At 28.7% G+C, this 18,727-nt stretch overlaps 1 protein-coding gene across 1 annotated transcript in view; it reads left to right on the plus strand.

Moving 5' to 3' along the window:
- Ptpmeg2 (Protein tyrosine phosphatase Meg2) overlaps window positions 1–18,727 on the plus strand; it is a 188,520-nt gene that overhangs the window by 158,888 nt on the left and 10,905 nt on the right. Inside the window, exons 7-11 of the mRNA XM_075365180.1 lie at window positions 786–921; window positions 4,696–4,894; window positions 7,220–7,380; window positions 8,288–8,517; window positions 10,641–10,848. Coding sequence (XP_075221295.1) covers window positions 786–921; window positions 4,696–4,894; window positions 7,220–7,380; window positions 8,288–8,517; window positions 10,641–10,848 — 934 coding nt within the window. The remainder of the gene's footprint in view (window positions 1–785; window positions 922–4,695; window positions 4,895–7,219; window positions 7,381–8,287; window positions 8,518–10,640; window positions 10,849–18,727) is intronic.

An 18,727-nucleotide genomic window follows, 5' to 3' on the forward strand; every position in this document is an offset into this window, starting at 1 on the left:
TATTGACCTGTACAAACTACTTCAGTGCAGTCATTTGATTTAGTCCTTGCATAAAGTAGAGCCACTCTGTTGATGAGCTACCAACTACAGATAGCTAAACCACTCCAGGATCACCCACCATACTTTATAGTGTGGTACCTAGATCTGCCATGGAGCACAAGGCAGAGGCCACCATCCACAATTAGGTTGAAACATGAGAAAAGACCTAGGCCTGTTCCAGGTTTAAAGGAGCAACCTTTCTGCCAGCCCTAAACAGTAAGGGCACCAAATCTCCAGTCTAAATCTCAATCAGCTAACATATAAATTGAATCCCCTGCATGAAAAAAACTACAGGTTGGCCTGAGGAGATTCTACAATTCAAAAGAGCTTAGAAAAATTAGATTGCAATAAAACTTTATTTCAGAGAAACTCCGCTGTACAGAGAGGATTAGATGTGTAAGACAGCTTTTTTTGTATTTTTTGAAAATTTAATTTTGTTTTACTTGAATGAATTTTTTTTATTAATATTACCAAAAATTATAATCGATTTAATTTCCAAAAGGTTTTAGATAAAGATTACTTTCCTAAAAAAAGTTATTATATTTCCTAATTATGGCAAATAACATTTTTCATTCAAAATCACATACTGGAACAATGAAAATTTGCTTGTCTATTAAAAGTACTGGTGACTACTGAAATAATAATATATGTATTAGTTGTAGATAATAATGTTATTTTATTATTTTGTACACATAAAACTGTTTCAAGTGTTTCTAATTTATAGTTATTTTTGTTCTATTGTGTAGCACAATGTTGATAGCGAGCCAAAACATAAATCAAATCATTCTCCAGGAGTTTCAGAAGAAGAGGATGAAGAACTTGATATAACAACCCAAACAACCAATTCTGCTGAAATCTGGCAAAGAGCCGGAAATAATTCAGGTACTATATAAAATTACTTTTTTCTTTTAATGAAATTTATTTTCTTAATCTTCATTAAATTTAACTATTTGGTACTTAAATTTAATATTTAATTGATTTATTTTATTTGTTGTAATTTATTTTTGTATACCTTCATAATTATTTGCATATGGATAAATATTTAATAATATACTTTTGTTAAATTTTGTGATATCAGAAGTTTTGGCTAGGATCCCATTTCCTTACATTTATCCAATAGCAAGTTTTAAAAATGTTTGCTAAATTCTCCCTGATAAAGATAAAAGTTAACATCACCAATTAATGATTTTTTTTTGTATTCTATCAAATTCACAAACTAAAAAACTGTATAAAGAACAGTCATTTGAATTGAATTTTATATTGCCATTCTATAACTTTCATTATATAGATGCAGATTCATGTTTAATTTTTATTCACTACATATTCCATTGATTTACCAAAACTTAAATTAAATATGAATGGATTCTTTTAGAATGGATCTACTGGTTGGTTATTAATACATTATCAGTAATGTTTATTTAGATTATTTAATAATTACTGATAGATATGATCTGTTAGTTTAATCTTATTGAGCTTACAATGCAGTTTGACTCTAATACATTGTTATATAAGGTATGCATAAATACTTTATTTGTTACATTTATAATAAAAATAATTACTTATAATGTGGTTTCTCTGAATCTAAATACAAGTTTCACTCTGTTAGCACAGTTTTCCTTGTTTATAATAGTAAAAAAATATAAGAAAGCTTAAATTAAAACCGAGGATGTTGCAAATAGTTGCATTTAATAATAATGTATCATGGAATTCCATTAAGCTGTATGATTGTTTTTTAGATTTCAGTTTATCATTTGTCATTTTTTAAGTTATCACAAGTCTAGAAGTGTTACATTCATCATATTTGGGTCATTCATCATCGTATACTAAAGGATATGCCTTATTATTTTAGCTACATCTTTCTTTCTGTTAATGATTTCTTTAAATTGTTGTATATTTCAAAGCCCATCTCTCTTTCAACACTTTTAAAGACTTTGGTCTATCTTCTGACTTCTTCCCAATACCTTTCCTTCAAATGTATCTGTGAAAAAAATCATCTCACATCATGTACCTTATCAATTTTTCTCTTCTTCCATTAATCGTTATACGTGGTCTATCTTCATTTACTTCTTCCAACACTTGTTCATTACTTTTCTCTATCCATCCTACTTCTTATCATTTTGTGTGGAGCGTCTTAACTTAAGGATGTGAGATCCTGACAAGGCAGAAAAGAAAGTAGCTGGAGGCAATGGAAATGTAGATATGGAGGAAAATGACAAGAACAAGTAGGATGGATAGAAAAAAGTAATGAACAAGTGTTGGAAGAAGTAAAAAAAAGCTTTCTGGAAGTCTTAAGTTGAAATAGTGTAATTTAATAGTCTATTAAATTGTGAAATTTAGTCCTTTATAATGTGGGACTGCTGTCAGCTGTTTTAAGTGGGGTTTTAAGATATGTTGCTGAACTGTAATTTTAAGATACTGTTTTAGTTAGGATAAACAATGTTCAAAAAGGATTAATATTAGCACCCAATTGCACACGCTTATGGGACTTCTAGTTTTGGTATGGTGGTTAGTAATGTACCATTAAAAATACTTGGCTGGTATGCCTTACATGCATGTATAAAAAGTGTCTCTTCTTTTTGAATGTATCACGAAGTGGAGGTGTAAAGTTTGGCTGCCCTTGTGATCTCAGTCAAGTAATTATTCATGATTTTTTTATTAGGTAAGTAGTTCCAGTATATTTAACCCTACGTTTGATTTTTTACTTGCAAAAGTAATTCAATACTTTTGTAGGCTAAAACATATTAAATAAAAATGGTGCCAGCTTCCGTGGTGCGAGTGTTAGCATCTCGACCTTTCATCCAGAGGTCCCAGGTTTGAATCCTGGTTAGGCATGGTATTTTCACACACACTAAAAATCATTCATCTCATCCTCTGAAATGATACCTAATGGTGGTATCATTAGGTTAAACAAAAAACAAAAATGGTGACCTTTGGTGGCAAAGATTCTAAAACCTGTCTATTAATCTTTGAACTACAAGCACTTGAATGTTACTGGTGCCTGTGTTGGGTTCTTGCAGGTTACCATAGTAACAGCAGTTTCATTCAGGGAAATGAGAAATTCATTTCCCTTGAGAAATCAAGGGAAGTAAAGATGTTTCATCTTTTTAAAATCAAATGTAACTTTTTTTCAATTACTATCTTTTAGCTTAACAATTAGATTTACTATAAGTTTTCTATAAATTTAGAAACTACATATATATACATTATAAAGAATTTGCCCATTTTTTCAGATATTCATATTTTAATGACAAGAAATTTAACCAAGATCTTAGGCACATAAGTATTTATAGGCTAAGGATCTGACTTAATTTTCCAATTATAATACTTTTAATGGTAAAATCAAACACAAAAATTGTCCCAAATTAGTTTAACTAATTGAACCATTTGATTCAAGTCTGAAGTGTTTCTACATTAGGGTACTGTAGCAAATGTAGATAAAAAATTATGTAACCTCTGTTTTCAAAATATACATAATAATTATTCAGAGTGTGTTCCATAAGTTAACATTGTAGAAAATGAAATTAATATTTTATTTATTTTGTTTGATTTCATAGATTGTTACTAAATGAATAGCACATTGTCATGGTTTATGATTTTTTATTCTTTAAAAATTTTTCCAACAAAGAATAAAAAATGAAATTATTAAATTTTTTATTTATTTTGTTTGATTTCATAGATTGATTTTTACTAAATGAATAGCACATTGTCATGGTTAGCACAATGTGCTATTCATTTGTTTCATAAAAATTTGACTTCTCACTTAACCAGTTAGTTAATTTTTAACTCAATATCATTTGCTTCCTTTTTAATGGAGTACAAACAGCATGGTAGATAAATAAACAATATAATAGCTTAATATTTAGCATTTTGCTTTTATGATGTTAATTTTATTAAATACCTATTATTTTTATATAGTATCATTTTATATATCTTTTTATAAATCTTATTTGGTATTTTCAGTGTATAAAGATTTAATCTTCTAATATTAGCTAAAAGTAAAGAGCATCTCATCAACAGGCCCCAAGTTTTGCCTCAAAAGTGAATAAATATTTACAAAACGTTTGCTTTATTCACTTATATGCTTAGTAACTTATCAGAATTTTTACTAAAAGAGGAAAAATTAATGATCAAAATATATTATGGTGAGTTTTGTCACCTTCTCCAAATATATTTCACTGTTTTAAAAACCTCTAACTACTGTTAAATTCAGCTGTTGTAGAAAACCATCAAGAAGTTAAGGAATTTGTTTACCACATTTATTTATTTATTTGTGTGTCTCCATGGTGAATGTGAAATGTTTGTTTCAAATCTTTTAGATAGGATAAAAAATAATAATAATAAATTATTATTATAAAATTGATATAATTTTAAGAAATTTAATTTGACTTTAATGATTTTTAGTTGTATTTAATATCGAATAATATTAATTTTTCCTCTATTCTTAATTTTAGTGTTAATAAATTTTAACAATTACAATTTTTTTATTTCCTATTTGTTTTTGTCTTTTCTTCCATATAATTTTATTAACCTGATTTTTGTAATTTCCACATATATCAGAGATGTTTTGCCTATCATTATTGTGTTTAAAGTAAAAATAAAAATGAATCTTGTTACTTGAAACAAATGAAATGTTTTATAATTTATTTAATAATTTAGGTGCAGTCTCACCATTGCCACCTCCTTCATCTGCGAGTAGTGGATTTTCTGATGATGATAGTTTACACTGTGATGCTAGCCAAGGTTTGACATTAGAACAATTTGTAGAATCTGTCCAATCGAAAGGTAGAGCTGGTCTAGTTGCTGAATATGCAGAAATTAAATCAAGACAACCGGAGGGCTCATTTAACCATGCTAGGTAAAACAATATTTCTTTTTTCTTTTTAAATGAGCAGCAGTTGTAAAATGTTTAGAATTTAATGTAAACTAATGTTACTTACTTTTTCAGTATGATTTTTGTCATTTTTAAACAGAATGAACAATAAATTACAAAAGTTTCCTAACTATCATTAATCTCATCAGAATTTTAGCATTTTATCCATCTTGTTTGAACCAATTTTAAGCTAGAAAATCTGATATGATATTTATATTCTCACTTGAATTAGTAACAGTAATAAAAAAGAGAATCGCAAACAATCTTATGAAAATGTTTCTTTTCAATTATTTATTTCACTTTTCTCGCAGAACACCATCCTATCTTATTAGAAGACAAGAAGGTGAGTGTGATCTATATTTTAGGCTCTGTGTTTAGAAATTTTATTTTACTAATGTGTATGAAATTTCTGACTGACATTTGAAAACCCTCCCTTTGATTGTTATATATCATACCATTTAGGACTTGTAACATCTTGTTATGCTCCTCCCCTTTTGATTGCAATCGAAAACCAAAAGTATCCAAAAAAAGCCCAAAATCCAAAAAATTGGATTTTGGACTTTTTCTTAATGGCAGTGATAAAAGCCCTCTTCAATGATGTATCATAAGTGGTACTTATTTTTATTGGTTCTAGTGTTATGGCCAAATAAAATTTTAATTAATGAAATATTTGGATCTTACAAGAAGGCACATTGGTTTGAATATATTGATTGTATATATATATATATATATATATATATATATATATATATTGATTTATTATTAACCTCCAATTGTATTAATATATTAACCTCCAATATATATTAATTATTAACCTCCAATTGTAAAAAAAAAAATTATGATAAGTAATAATTCAAAACAATAAAAAAAAATTATTTATCAGAAGTTAGAATGAAAAAAAATTTTATGTGCTTTTCTTTTTAAAAAATGTGTATATGTAATTTAATAAGCGTACAAGGAAGACATGTGGTGTCCACATTAGATTTTTTATTTTGGCAGTTATGTTGTAGCATGATGATTATTCATTGTTGTTAAGAAGTACCACATACTTTTTTTGTATAAAATTGAGTGTCATGTCAGTTGTCATATTCTCGATTATTTTATCATTGGCTCAAAATCATTGTTTCTCAGTTGCATTTTACATAACTGTTTTAGTTAGCCCCAAAAATTACATATTACTATTGTTCAAATCTGGTCGTTGTTTCCGTGCCACTCACAACCAAATGCTCATCAATTTTGTTGTCCTCTTATTTTTTTTACTTGAATAATTCATTTAGTTGAGCTTTTAGTGTGATGTATGCTGGCATTCTTTTTGCCATTGGTTGTGAAATATAACCATTCATTTTAGTTTTACATAATTATTCTGATTACAAAATTATTAACTATTTCATCTAATTTATCAATGTATATTTATTTTTTTGGATCAATGTATCACATGCTGTGACTAGACTACCTATTATTTATGGTTCAGAATTGGCAGGTGTTTTCTGATTATATATATTTTTTAAAAACATTCTCTTCCCATAAAATGTTTTTACCAGCTACCAATAGCCTTAAATAAAAACCTTTTCCTCTTAAATAATTCCTTATCCTTTAATATAAAAATATCCCTCATAACAAATAGTCCTTCATCTTTTACTCAATAAAGTATTATTGAATAAAACTAACTACAGTGTCTGTAGTTGGTTTAAAAAACTACAGTGTAGTGTTTACTTTTGAATTAAAAAAAACTACAGTGTTTGTTTATGTAAAAAGGGATTTTTTAAACAGAAAGAAAATAAAGTAGCATACAGTTTCAAATACACTGACTACATCAGTTTAGAATGAGGCTTTTCACCTGGAGGTTAGTCCAACAATCTTCATTCCCTACAGACTTACTTATTTCTGTGTTGAAGCGTCAAATCTACACAGTTAAAAATATATATCTAATTACTGTCATAATGAATGCATGATCAGTATTTTTTGATAGGCTGGTGTTCATTTCAAAGTGTTACAAAATCGCATTTTAACAATTACAAGTTGTGTAAAATTTTTATATTAAATTTTATTTGATATTAAAGGCCGTAGTTTCTATTAAGCACCCTTATGTTTTACTAATCTTGGAATTTTAAATTGTTAAAATAATTTTTGAAGTAAAAAGGCATTATAAATTCAAAGTATAATGTATTCATTCACATATTAAGGAAATAGTCTATGTAATAACAAGATCAAGTGTGATAAATCTAAACTATATTAATGTTTTAAAACTTCTTTCTTTTCAGTGATTTTTGGTTCAATATTACTTAATTTTTATTTATGTGTTAATTGCAGATTACGTCCTAATTTGCCTAAAAACAGATATACAGATGTTTTATGCTATGATCATAGCAGAGTGTTGTTATCTCAAATCGACAATGATCCTACCTCAGATTATATTAATGCTAATTTTGTTGATGGGTATAAGCAGAAAAATGCTTTTATCTCAACCCAAGGTAAGTGTATATATGTGCTTATTTGTACATTAAAGGTATGCAGGTTCTTAATTCAATTGATCGAACAAGACTTACCTGAAATAGTTTATCAGATTATTAGTAAACATGAAACAAGTTTAAGAAAATTGCATCATTCAAGGAGTTTTCATTAGTCATTTTTTTCCTTCATTTATCACTTTGAAAGTTTCTGGAGATTGTTGTCTATCAAAGGAGAACTTTTAGTTTTTTTATCTTTTTTTACCTCTTCTCTTCTAAGGTGCCCTAACCATCAGATTATAGAAAAATGTGAATATATCTTAAAAAATTATAAATGCATTTTTTTATTACATTAGAATGAAAATTAAATTATTTTTTACATTTTCTATAAACTATGGTTTAATCATAAAGAATATGCTAAATCAAGACGTGCTTTTCACAATACTTTTGTGGATAATTGAGTTAGGTAAAATACTAATAAAAAATATTAAAAGCTAATCTCATGCTTTCAATTTGGACTTTTCATAACAACATTAAATTTAGTTTTCAAATTTTTATTTTATAGAACAGAAGATAATTTTTTAATGTTTCCTGTGTTTTCTCAACCTTTAACTTCCAATTATGGTTGTTAAACAATCTAATGAAATGGGCTATTATTATTGTAAATTATTTTTTGGTAGTGGATTGAATTTACATTGTCAACCTCTATGGCAGAATGGTAGCATCTCACTTTTCACTTGGAAAGGTCTCAGATTCAAATCTATATGTCAGGCTTGGAATTTTTCATTCATTATAATATTCTCATTATTAAAAAAAGGTAGAAAATAATAATAAAATTTGTTCTGTGTGTGTGTGTGAGAGAGAGAGAGAGAGAGAAATAACTATTTGATCTGAAAAGTTCAAAAGAGGGAAAAGGGCTTTTTTGTTTTAGGTCCATTACCAAAAACTACTGCTGATTTTTGGCGTATGGTTTGGGAGCAACAGACACTGGTTGTTGTTATGACAACACGTGTCATGGAACGTGGTCGTACCAAATGTGCCCAGTATTGGCCTGATCAAGAGGGAGGTGTAGCAATGCATGGTTTTTTTAATGTTACAACTCAGGCCATTGAAGAACACCCTGATTATATAATATCTTCACTATTGCTTACTAACACCAAGGTAAGATTAATCAGTAAGTTTTAGGATAAATTAGAGTTGATGAAAAATATGTATTTTAATGTGTAAATTTATTAACTTTTAAATAATAAGCTTTAGGATACTTTAAAATTTGCATACCTTCAGTGCATAAGGTTAACAGAGATTCATCCATCTTATTAAATTTAATATATTATGTTTTCAGTGTTTTAAAATAAAAATTAAACAACTTTATTTATTAAAAGGAGATACAATTGAATACTCAAAAGTGAATCCGACCCTACCTTTTGTATCATATTAGATCCCATAAGTGTCCTGATAGATGTATTTACGTAACATGAGTCACAAGTCGCTCTTGAAATTAATATAGTCATTATCAGGTATAACAGTTCACATGCCAGGCAACATTAAAAAGTTGAATAAAAGTAAACAAAAATTGTATAAAATCAAATGTGAATTGTGGTGAAGATTGTTCCAAGAGACCTAGATCTATACCACAATTGAACAATTAAAGTTTATAGAAATGAGTTGCTGAAGTCAAAGGAAAAAGTTAAAGAAAAAAAAAAAAGGTACACAGAATTCATCTATTTCATTTAAGCAGAATTCTAATGATTGTACAGGTTCTTTTAATTAAAAGTATTATAAAATTTAATCTTATGTCTCTAATTAATTAATAATTCATCTTAAAAAGCTGAAAGTTTGTCTGTGAATTTGTTTGTAACAGCATCACACAAGAACCAACTCACCAATTGTTTTCAAATTTGCAGGGTACTATTATGTTACCTCACGGAAGCCATAGACTGAGACCCTAGCACCCTTTGGAGTGAAGTTTGAAGTAAAGATATTCATTCATTAAAGAAAAAATAAATGAATCCTTTATTATCCATTATTATACTTCTGTCACCATGACAACAGAAATATAACGAACTAAAATGACTAATTCTTTTTTTCTTTAATAAAATCTGTAAAATAATTAATTTGCAAATTACCATGAGGATATTGAACACATCAGGGATCCAGGGAGCAGAGCTCCCTGGATCCCTGATGTGGCTTAGACATTCAGGCCTTTTATGTTGGGATTAGGGAAATAATATATTTAATTTACATGATTGTTCTATTTATCATGTTTTAAGCATGATAAATAAAGCAATAAAATACAGGAATAAACAGGAATTTTATAATGAAATAAGTAGTATAAAACAATACCCACAAAAAATGGATATCGTACATCATTAATTGATAATATATATAAATCAGAATTTTTCAAGAACACAAACATTATTACTACATTATATACCCCCATAAATAAAAATATTGAAAATATGTATATAAAATACTCTTACACAAATAAAATAATAGAAAACTTTTGATTGATGCATATAATAATACAAAATATAAACCTGATAACCATATAATAAAATATTTAAAATATAATAAAAAAAATTTAAAAATAAATGATTCTTCTGGTATTTATAAAATAAAATGCAACAGCTGCAAAATATATATATGTGGCAAAATGAATAGGTCCTTTAAAGTTAGATTTAACGAACATTTTAGATCATGGAAAAATAAAAAAACAGGTTTCTCGAATGTAGCTGACCTAAATAATAATAATCATAATATAACTAGTTAAGAAAATAATTTAGAAATAATTGAAAAAGTAAATAAATATTGAACATGAAAATAGTAATAAAAAGTAGTAATTTCAGAAAAATTGTATGTATATATAGATGTAAAGGTAAATTCAGCCTTATAAATCAGCAAGCAGAATTTGATGGGGACATTCTTGTTAAATTATTTAAGTTGGCATACAATGACAAGATATTGATAAATTAATAAATTAAATTGTGTGTGTGTGTGTGTGTGTGTGTGTGTGTGTGTGTGTGTGTGTGTGTGTGTGTGTGTGTGTGTGTGTGTGTGTGTGTGTGTGTGTGTGTGTGTGTGTGTGTGTGTGTGTGTGTGTGTGTGTGTGTGTGTGTGTGTGTGTGTGTGTGTGTGTGTGTGTGTGTGTGTGTGTGTGTGTGTGTGTGTGTGTGTGTGTGTGTGTGTGTTCTATAGTTCAGAAAATAAACATATTAAGTAATAAAATTGGCTGTATTCATAATTCCTAATTTTATTATATAATTTTTTATTTATTATTTTTTAAGACTGAAGAAAGCAGAGATGTAAACCATTATCAGTTTATATCATGGCCAGATTATGGAGTACCCCATAGTGCTTTAGCAATGTTGGATTTTCTTCAGAAAGTTAGAACTTGTCAAGCAGAAATGTTAACAGCTCTTGGTGATACATGGGCCGGGCATCCCCGAGGTCCACCAATTGTTGTCCACTGTTCAGCTGGTATTGGACGTACAGGTATCAGTATACACTTTTTATATGTACTGTATATGTCATAAAATTAAATTTTTGCACTTACTATGTTTTGTTTCTCTTCTAAATTTGGGCCTTTTGCAGAAATTTTGAAATTTCAAATTGTCTTTTTTGTAATAGATAATTATTAAAAACTTAATGTTTGTACAATATAAATAATGAATTAGAATTTGAACATGATGTTGGAATTAGGGAAATAATATATTTAATTTACATTATTCAGATTTATATTTATAAAAGTATATTCAAATTAGGTATCATAAACAATAATTTTCAATAATTATCAACTAACAGATTGCATTAGCAGCAAACTAGTTGATTTTGTATCAGACTCTTGATGATAATCATATCTCTCTGTAATTTTAATATTTTAAACTATATTTTTAATTAAATTTTATAAAAATTCTAGCAGACCCGGCAATGCTGCTAGCTTTAAGTGTATGTGTGTGTGTGTGTGTGTATGTATGTGTATATATATATACGAGGGTAAGTCAATTACAATCCGCACTGCAGTTATAAATTTTATTGCTATACAAATAGGAAACTTACATGTACATCATTTTTTCAACATAGCCCCTTGAATTTCAACGTACTTGGTCCATCATTGCACAAGCTTCCTGATGCCTTCGTAAAAGAAGGTTTTCGGTTGAGCTGCGAGCCAGGAATGCACCACTTCTTTCACTGTTTCATCCGAGGCAAATTGACGGCCCCTTAATGTCTCTTTGAATGGACCAAACAAGTGGTAGTCAGAATGGGCAAGATCAGGACTATACAGAGGATGAGCCAGTACTTCAAAGTTGAGTTTCTGGAGCATTTCAGCTGTTTGGGCAGCAGTATGTGGACGGGCATTGTTGTGCAACAACACAACACCTTTCGACAGCAGGCTTCAGCTTGGCAATAATCTCATTGTAACGCGTACTGTTTATTGTCGTGCCGCTTTCCTCATAGTGTTCCAGTACTGGACCTTGTGAGTCCTGAAAAACCATAAGCATCAGTTTTCCTTGAGGTTGAGTCTTGAATTTTTTTTGCAGGGCGAATTTGGATGTTTCCATTCCATACTCTGCCGTTAACTCTCCGGCTCGTAATGATGGATCCATGTTTCGTCACCAGTGATGATTCTGTCTAAGAAGATGTCCCATTCGTTACCATAGCGATCCAAATGTTTTTGGCAGATGTCCAAGCACGTTTGTTTATGCAACTGTGAGAGTTGTTTTGGGACCCATCTTGCACAGACTTCACGAAACCCAAGTTTGTTGTGGATGATTTCGTAGGCAGAACTGTGATTAATTTGCAGACGATGTGCCACTTCATCAAAATTTACTCGTCTGTCTAAGAAAACCATGTCACATGCATGCTCAATGTTTTCCTCATTCATGGCGGTAAACGGTCGTCCAGTTCCTTCGTCATGCATAACACTTGTGCGACCATTTTTGAATTTTTCAATACATTCCTAGACACTTTGTTGCAGCAATACACTGTTCCCGTACTGTACCGAAAGTCTTCGATGAATTTTGGCCCATGATCACCTTCCGACTAGTAATTTTTCTATTTTTCTAAATCAGTCTAGTAATTTTTTAGTCTATAATAGACACATATCAGAAACATTGAAATGGAATCTTAAAATATTTAGTATTATATGTGTTGCTTTTACACCCAACAAATAGAAGTTTTTTTTTAAAAAAAGCATGTTTTTGCCTGTCACAGGTGTGACATCTTAGATGTATAAATAGTTGGTATATAAAAACACGCACATATTCAAATGCAGCACTGTGTCAAAATTTCAAAGCAATTGGTGAAGAACTTTCTTCGAAGATTTAAGATTTTGAACAAACGAACATTTTTATTTATATAGATGTAATGATAAAGCAGAGATATTTTTGAAAGTATTAAACTTTTAAAAAAAATCAGTGGATGCATAAAATTAATTAAAAAATAAATTTTATAATATGTATTGTAATATAATTTTTTAATATTTATTTGTATATATTTCTACTTTTATTCCCCATTGATTAGAGCTAGTACAAACAATCCATTGTTTCTTAATAGAATGGGATAGATAAATTTTAAAATAAAATTAGATTACTAACTGGATTCGGATAATTTCAGTTACCGTCATTAGTTTAAAATTAGGGGTGTGAAAAATGGAAAATCAGATATTTTGCACTTTCTTTGAGAACATCAACATTGAATTACTATAAAATCAAAACCAATCAAGTTAAAATTTTCTACTTTTGGAGGTAGATTAAATGATTGTTTCTCAATAATTATAATTAATATTTAGCCCAAAACTATTACTTTTTTAAAACCGTGCAGAGCATTTTTTACAAAATAACCTTATCTTTAGTTTCAATTAATATTTTAAAAAACACATCTTTGTATCATTGAAACAATTTGAATAAGATTATTATATTTTGAAAATGAAATAATTAATATTAAGCTTTTAATTGAAGTGGGAAAGATATGAAATGATCATTTAAAAAGTACAGTCGCAACTAGTAGTTGAACATGCATCCTGTTCGTTGCTATACAGACCAGCGATGCACGGGCATGGTTTAATATTGCCTTTATACAATTTTATCAGATTACTGTATACTTTGTTAATGTTATAAATTATAATATTTGTAATCACTATTATAAATGTAAATATTACTGCTATTAATATTATTTTTATTATTACTATTGTTGGTGACATACATTTTTATTTTTACAATTGTTCACAATATTTCTATCAGACTTGGAATTGTATAAAAAGAATAACAGATAACAAAAAGCCATTAAAATCACAAAGTAAGCATTATACAATTTATTACAACACTAAAATTTAAATAATGTGTAACTCTTATACATAATTTATTTTAATTCATAAAGTCTGAATAAATAAAGTTAAGACCCTCAATTTAAAATCATACAAAAATGCATAGAAATTGTTTGCAATGATCACTTAACAGTAGTCAATATGGAAGCCGCTCCAACAAGGCTTCATCCTTTTCTTCATTGTTGTCTGAAGTATCAAAATTATCTTCATCAGAGTCTGTTTCCTGAAGATTTATAATGAATTCTTCTATTACATCATCTCGCATAGTTTCATTACAGAAATCCTCTTCGATATTTTTTTTCTGTATGCAAAACACATTTTTCCCAGTCCTCTGCCGTAACATTTTCTAATTCCTCATTAATTAATTTCTTGACGTCTGTCAACTTGAAATTTCAATTTCGATCAGCAACCTTTTCACTTTTCATGTGTGCCAATATAAAAGCTCTATTGCATTATACTGACAGTTATATGACAGTAGGCTAATAACAGAATGTCCTTTCTCTTTGGCTATAACATCAATTTCATACATTTTATGTTCATTCTTATATAGAAGTATTTTTTGCAACAGCTTTTGTTTAGTTTGAGTATCATTGTATCCGCTTTTTCTTGAAGCCACTGTTGGATTTCAGCTTTCCTCCAGCTGTTGGTGGGAAATTTATTCACCCCAAAAAAATTATAACTTGCATTATCCATTACTATTACACTCCATTCTTGTAAGTAATTCAAAAAGTCATTTGTAAACCAATTTTTAAAACTGTCGCTGTTTATTTCTGATTGATAATCTAAATTGATAATCTCTTCAGTTTTTGATTTACCGTGGAAAACCGAACCTGCATGATTACACTCCATTCTTGTAAGTAATTCAAAAAGTCATTTGTAAACCAATTTTTAAAACTGTCGCTGTTTATTTCTGATTGATAATCTAAATTGATAATCTCTTCAGTTTTTGATTTACCGTGGAAAACCGAACCTGCATGATACACTATTAAACAACTGCCTTTTTCAATGGGTATTTTAATCCCTCTATTTTTCTTCTAATCTTGCCATATGTATTTATGAGAATAAAATATCTACCAATCATCACCTGACTATTAATTTGTGAAATGTCATTAAAAATTCAACTCTTTTTAATGCAATATCAGTTTTATCCATCAAGAAATGTCTTTCATTTTTTAACGGATTTCAAAAAAGGAGGAAATTCTCAATTCGATTATATTTTTTTAATGTATTTTATACAATATCTTTGATAATAATAAACAGATTTTGGTAATTTTTTTAAAATTAAAAGTATACTTTTGCAGTGATCCCATATAAATCTTAACCAAATCTGATAATTATTTAAGTACGGTAAGCTTGTATAAAGAAGTTTCAGGCTCTGAGAAAGAACAGAAAACTGATAGTGGTGGTAGTGGCAGTCAACTTTACCACTAGATAGTAGTGAAGTAGTGCAAAGCAAAACAAGCAGAAAAATAAACATAAGATTAGCTTTAAAAAAATTTTGTTTATGAGCTCACATTGGGTGTGCTGATGTGTAAGATTTTGAAAAAGATAATTAAGAGAATAATCCTTAAGTTCTGAAATGTAGCAGTCAAATGCATTAGGTGACTATTTTGGCATAACACAAAGAGGATTAAAAGATTAATCTTATTCAGAATTTATGTAATATGCTACCACTACATTTGATGAATTTTATTGTAAAGTTTATTATTGAATGAAGGATATTGTACTGAATTTTGATTTTAGTATATAATATTGTAGTAGGAAATAATCTTATTATAACATAAGATTTTAATTTTAGAGGTAGTAATTTACAAAAAAAAAATTGATTGGAAACTAATTTTAACTATTACAATTCTGGATGCAGTTAATCTTTTTGGTGATCTTAAATCTTTATCTGAACTTATGCTAATAATAACTAAAGTAAATACTAACAAAGTTAAAAGTATTGATCAACTCCTTTTGTGCTTGAACTGGAATATTATGCAAGATAAAAACATTATTATGAGAATTACACATTACTAAGTTTTAGTTAGCAATGTGTATGAAAATTAACAATTCTAAAGGTAACAAAGAGTTTTGGAACATAGTAAATTAATTTAAGGGAAACAATGTTCAGTAGAAATAGAAGCCAAGAAATGGATAGATTATTTTGGAAACCATTTTAATACATCATTAACTAGTGATAGGGTAAATATGTAGAATCATTCATAAATAATGGTCTATGGGACACTTTGTTTCAGATAGAAGATATTTGTTATTTCAAATTTATTGTTTTTATGTTTATGTAATAGTAGATATTTAGTTTTTTACTGTTTTTAAATAATCAGACTATCCAGAAGGCCAAGGTCTTCAATTTGTCTTAATTTAGTAATTTTGTTTGTTTATTTATTTGTCAAATAACAGCAACAGCTGATTCCCAATAATAGTCACCATGATGGATGACAATCAATCTTTTGTAGCATGTGAAAAATGTTATACCTTACTGGGACTCCATCGCATCTCATATCCCAGAAACTTATCTTGATCTTAATAGATTAATTTAATTTATATTGTAATTTTTATTTTCTTCCTTTTTTAATTTTTCTTAGACAAGTGTAAAATTTTTAATCATTTTAGTTCTGATAAAAATATTACAATCTGACTTCAAGGCTGGGGCCTATTGCTGTTTTGGTAAACAATTTTGTGTACTATACTTGATTCTGGGTTCAGTTCCTATTGTGGATCGAAATTTCACATTAAACATAAATAAAAATGTAAATGATCGTTTGTTCAAAATCTTAAATCTCTGAAAGTTCTTCACAGATTGCTTTGAAATTTTGACAGTGTTGCATTTGAATAAGCACATGTTTTTATATATCTACTTTATATTTATATACACCTAAGATGTCATACCTGTAACAGATAAAAACAGCGCTATCTGTTAGACGTAAAAGCAACACATACCATACTAAATATTTTACAATTCCATTTCAATGTTTCCGATTTGTGTGTCTGCTGCAGACTAAAAAACTACTGGGCTGATTTATGCACGGGAGAAAAAGGGAGAAAGGGAAAAATCTAAAAAGGTAAAAGGGAAGAAGGGGAAAATAGAAAAAAGGGTAAATGGGGAAATGAAAAAGGGAAAAGGATGAAAGGGAATATGATAAAATGAAAAAGGAAAGGGAAAAGTTAAATTTTGTGAAGTTCCGTAATGCTCATTTTGTTAATGTTTTATCAAACTTTCAATTGTGCAAAGCATTGCCAGGTCTGCTAGTACAAAATAAAAATAGGCTTCCACGGTGAATCAGGAAATAGATTCTTCTTGATAGGTAATTCTAAAGTGGTTTCATGATCTTGCATAATTACAGTCCAAGTAGCTTATGCAGATAAGAGATTTATATGGAAGCTGAGATCTATACATGTTGGCTGTAAAAAACATCAGATGTAATATATACACTTAATTAATTATTTCACATATGTTGTCTGTAATGAAAGTAAAAATGATTGTTTGTTAAATTTAGCTGATGAATTAAAGATATTATAGTTTTGTTATCTGTTGCACTCCCATCTCATTACAACTACAATAAGCAAAAGTTTACATCTGAAGTAAAAAAATCTGCTGTGAAAATATTGTTAATTTTTTTTTACATATCTTAGCATAGGCCATCCATCATAAATACAAAGTTACTCAAACTTTTACCCAAAATTGTTATTTTTCATTTTAATGTTCCTGACCCCTGTAGGGGAAGATACCCTCCGCCACCCCCTCTGTTCGCAGCCATTATGGGCTTTACCAGAGATCATCTTTGAAACCTCAGCTTTTGAAATATTCCAGTCTGCCTCGGCCAGGATACAACTGATGCAAATGCCACATTCCCATCAGTATACTACTATTTAATAAACTCAAAACAAAATCCTTTACAGTGGAAATGTAGCTAAATAGAACTTCTGATAAATAAAACTATTAGCCTTTTTCCTTTCAAAAGCCCATGTTATTTGGATTTTTTTCAATAATTTAATTTAAAATAATTATATTATACATTGCTAATATGCTACAAAGAGTTTTAAAATTTTGTTTAGAACATTTAACTAATGTGAAAATGATGTAGCATACTGAGTACACTCAGAAGTTCTTGTATCTTTCATCTACAGACAGTTTCATGTATCTGAGGCTCAAATAGTGATTTTTTTCTTTCACTTTTTTGCAGTCTATGACAAAATAAATAAAAATAAGAAGTTTTTAAGAAACAATATATCAAAGTAATTCTTTGTAAAAAGTACTGTTGAAATTAGTTCACTAAAATGTATCTAAAATGGAACCTGACGGAACCGAGTAAGAAATGTTTTTTGAAGAGGTTTTCGTCTTGCAGAGTTTCAAAATTGAGCAATTTATAGTGAGGTCCTGTGGAATGAATTATATGAATATAAAATGAAGTTTGACAATATGCATTAGGAGTATTCCTGAAACCTATATACTGTATATAAACTACATTATTGCTAGTTTTTAAGAATTGTAAAACTGAAATAGTTTATTTTTAGAGAATAACTATTATTACACAAATTCTGACTTAATCAGAATGGTAGTGAAAAACTGTTTTCATCATAGATATTTCACAAATATAAAACATTTATTTCTATCTTCAAGTTAGTTATATTTCACTTGAAAGTTACACTTAAAAAATAAGAAATGCATTGAGCCTAAAAGGCAACATAAACACTGATTCTAAAATAAAATATATATAAATTTTTGTAAAAACAGAATACTGTATTTAAACTGTAAATGGATATCAAACAATCAAAACATGAAACTAGAACAACAATAAACACTAACAACAAAATTAAAACTATTACTGCTTCCAATCACGGTGTTAACTTGACAAAATACAGCTCATAGATTGTTAAGCAGTGGCCCACTACCATATTTTTTTTGCTGATTGTAGGCTTATAGGCCAGAAGTTGGAGAATAAATGTGATGGCATATCTTGTGCTAAACAACAATTAGTCAACTACTGATGGCACAACTAATCTTGATCTTGGTGCCATGACAGCAACAGCAGCAGCAGCACTTCA

This window comes from Lycorma delicatula, chromosome 1 (assembly GCF_047948215.1).
Source record: "Lycorma delicatula isolate Av1 chromosome 1, ASM4794821v1, whole genome shotgun sequence".
Classification (NCBI taxonomy): Eukaryota; Metazoa; Arthropoda; class Insecta; order Hemiptera; family Fulgoridae; genus Lycorma; species Lycorma delicatula.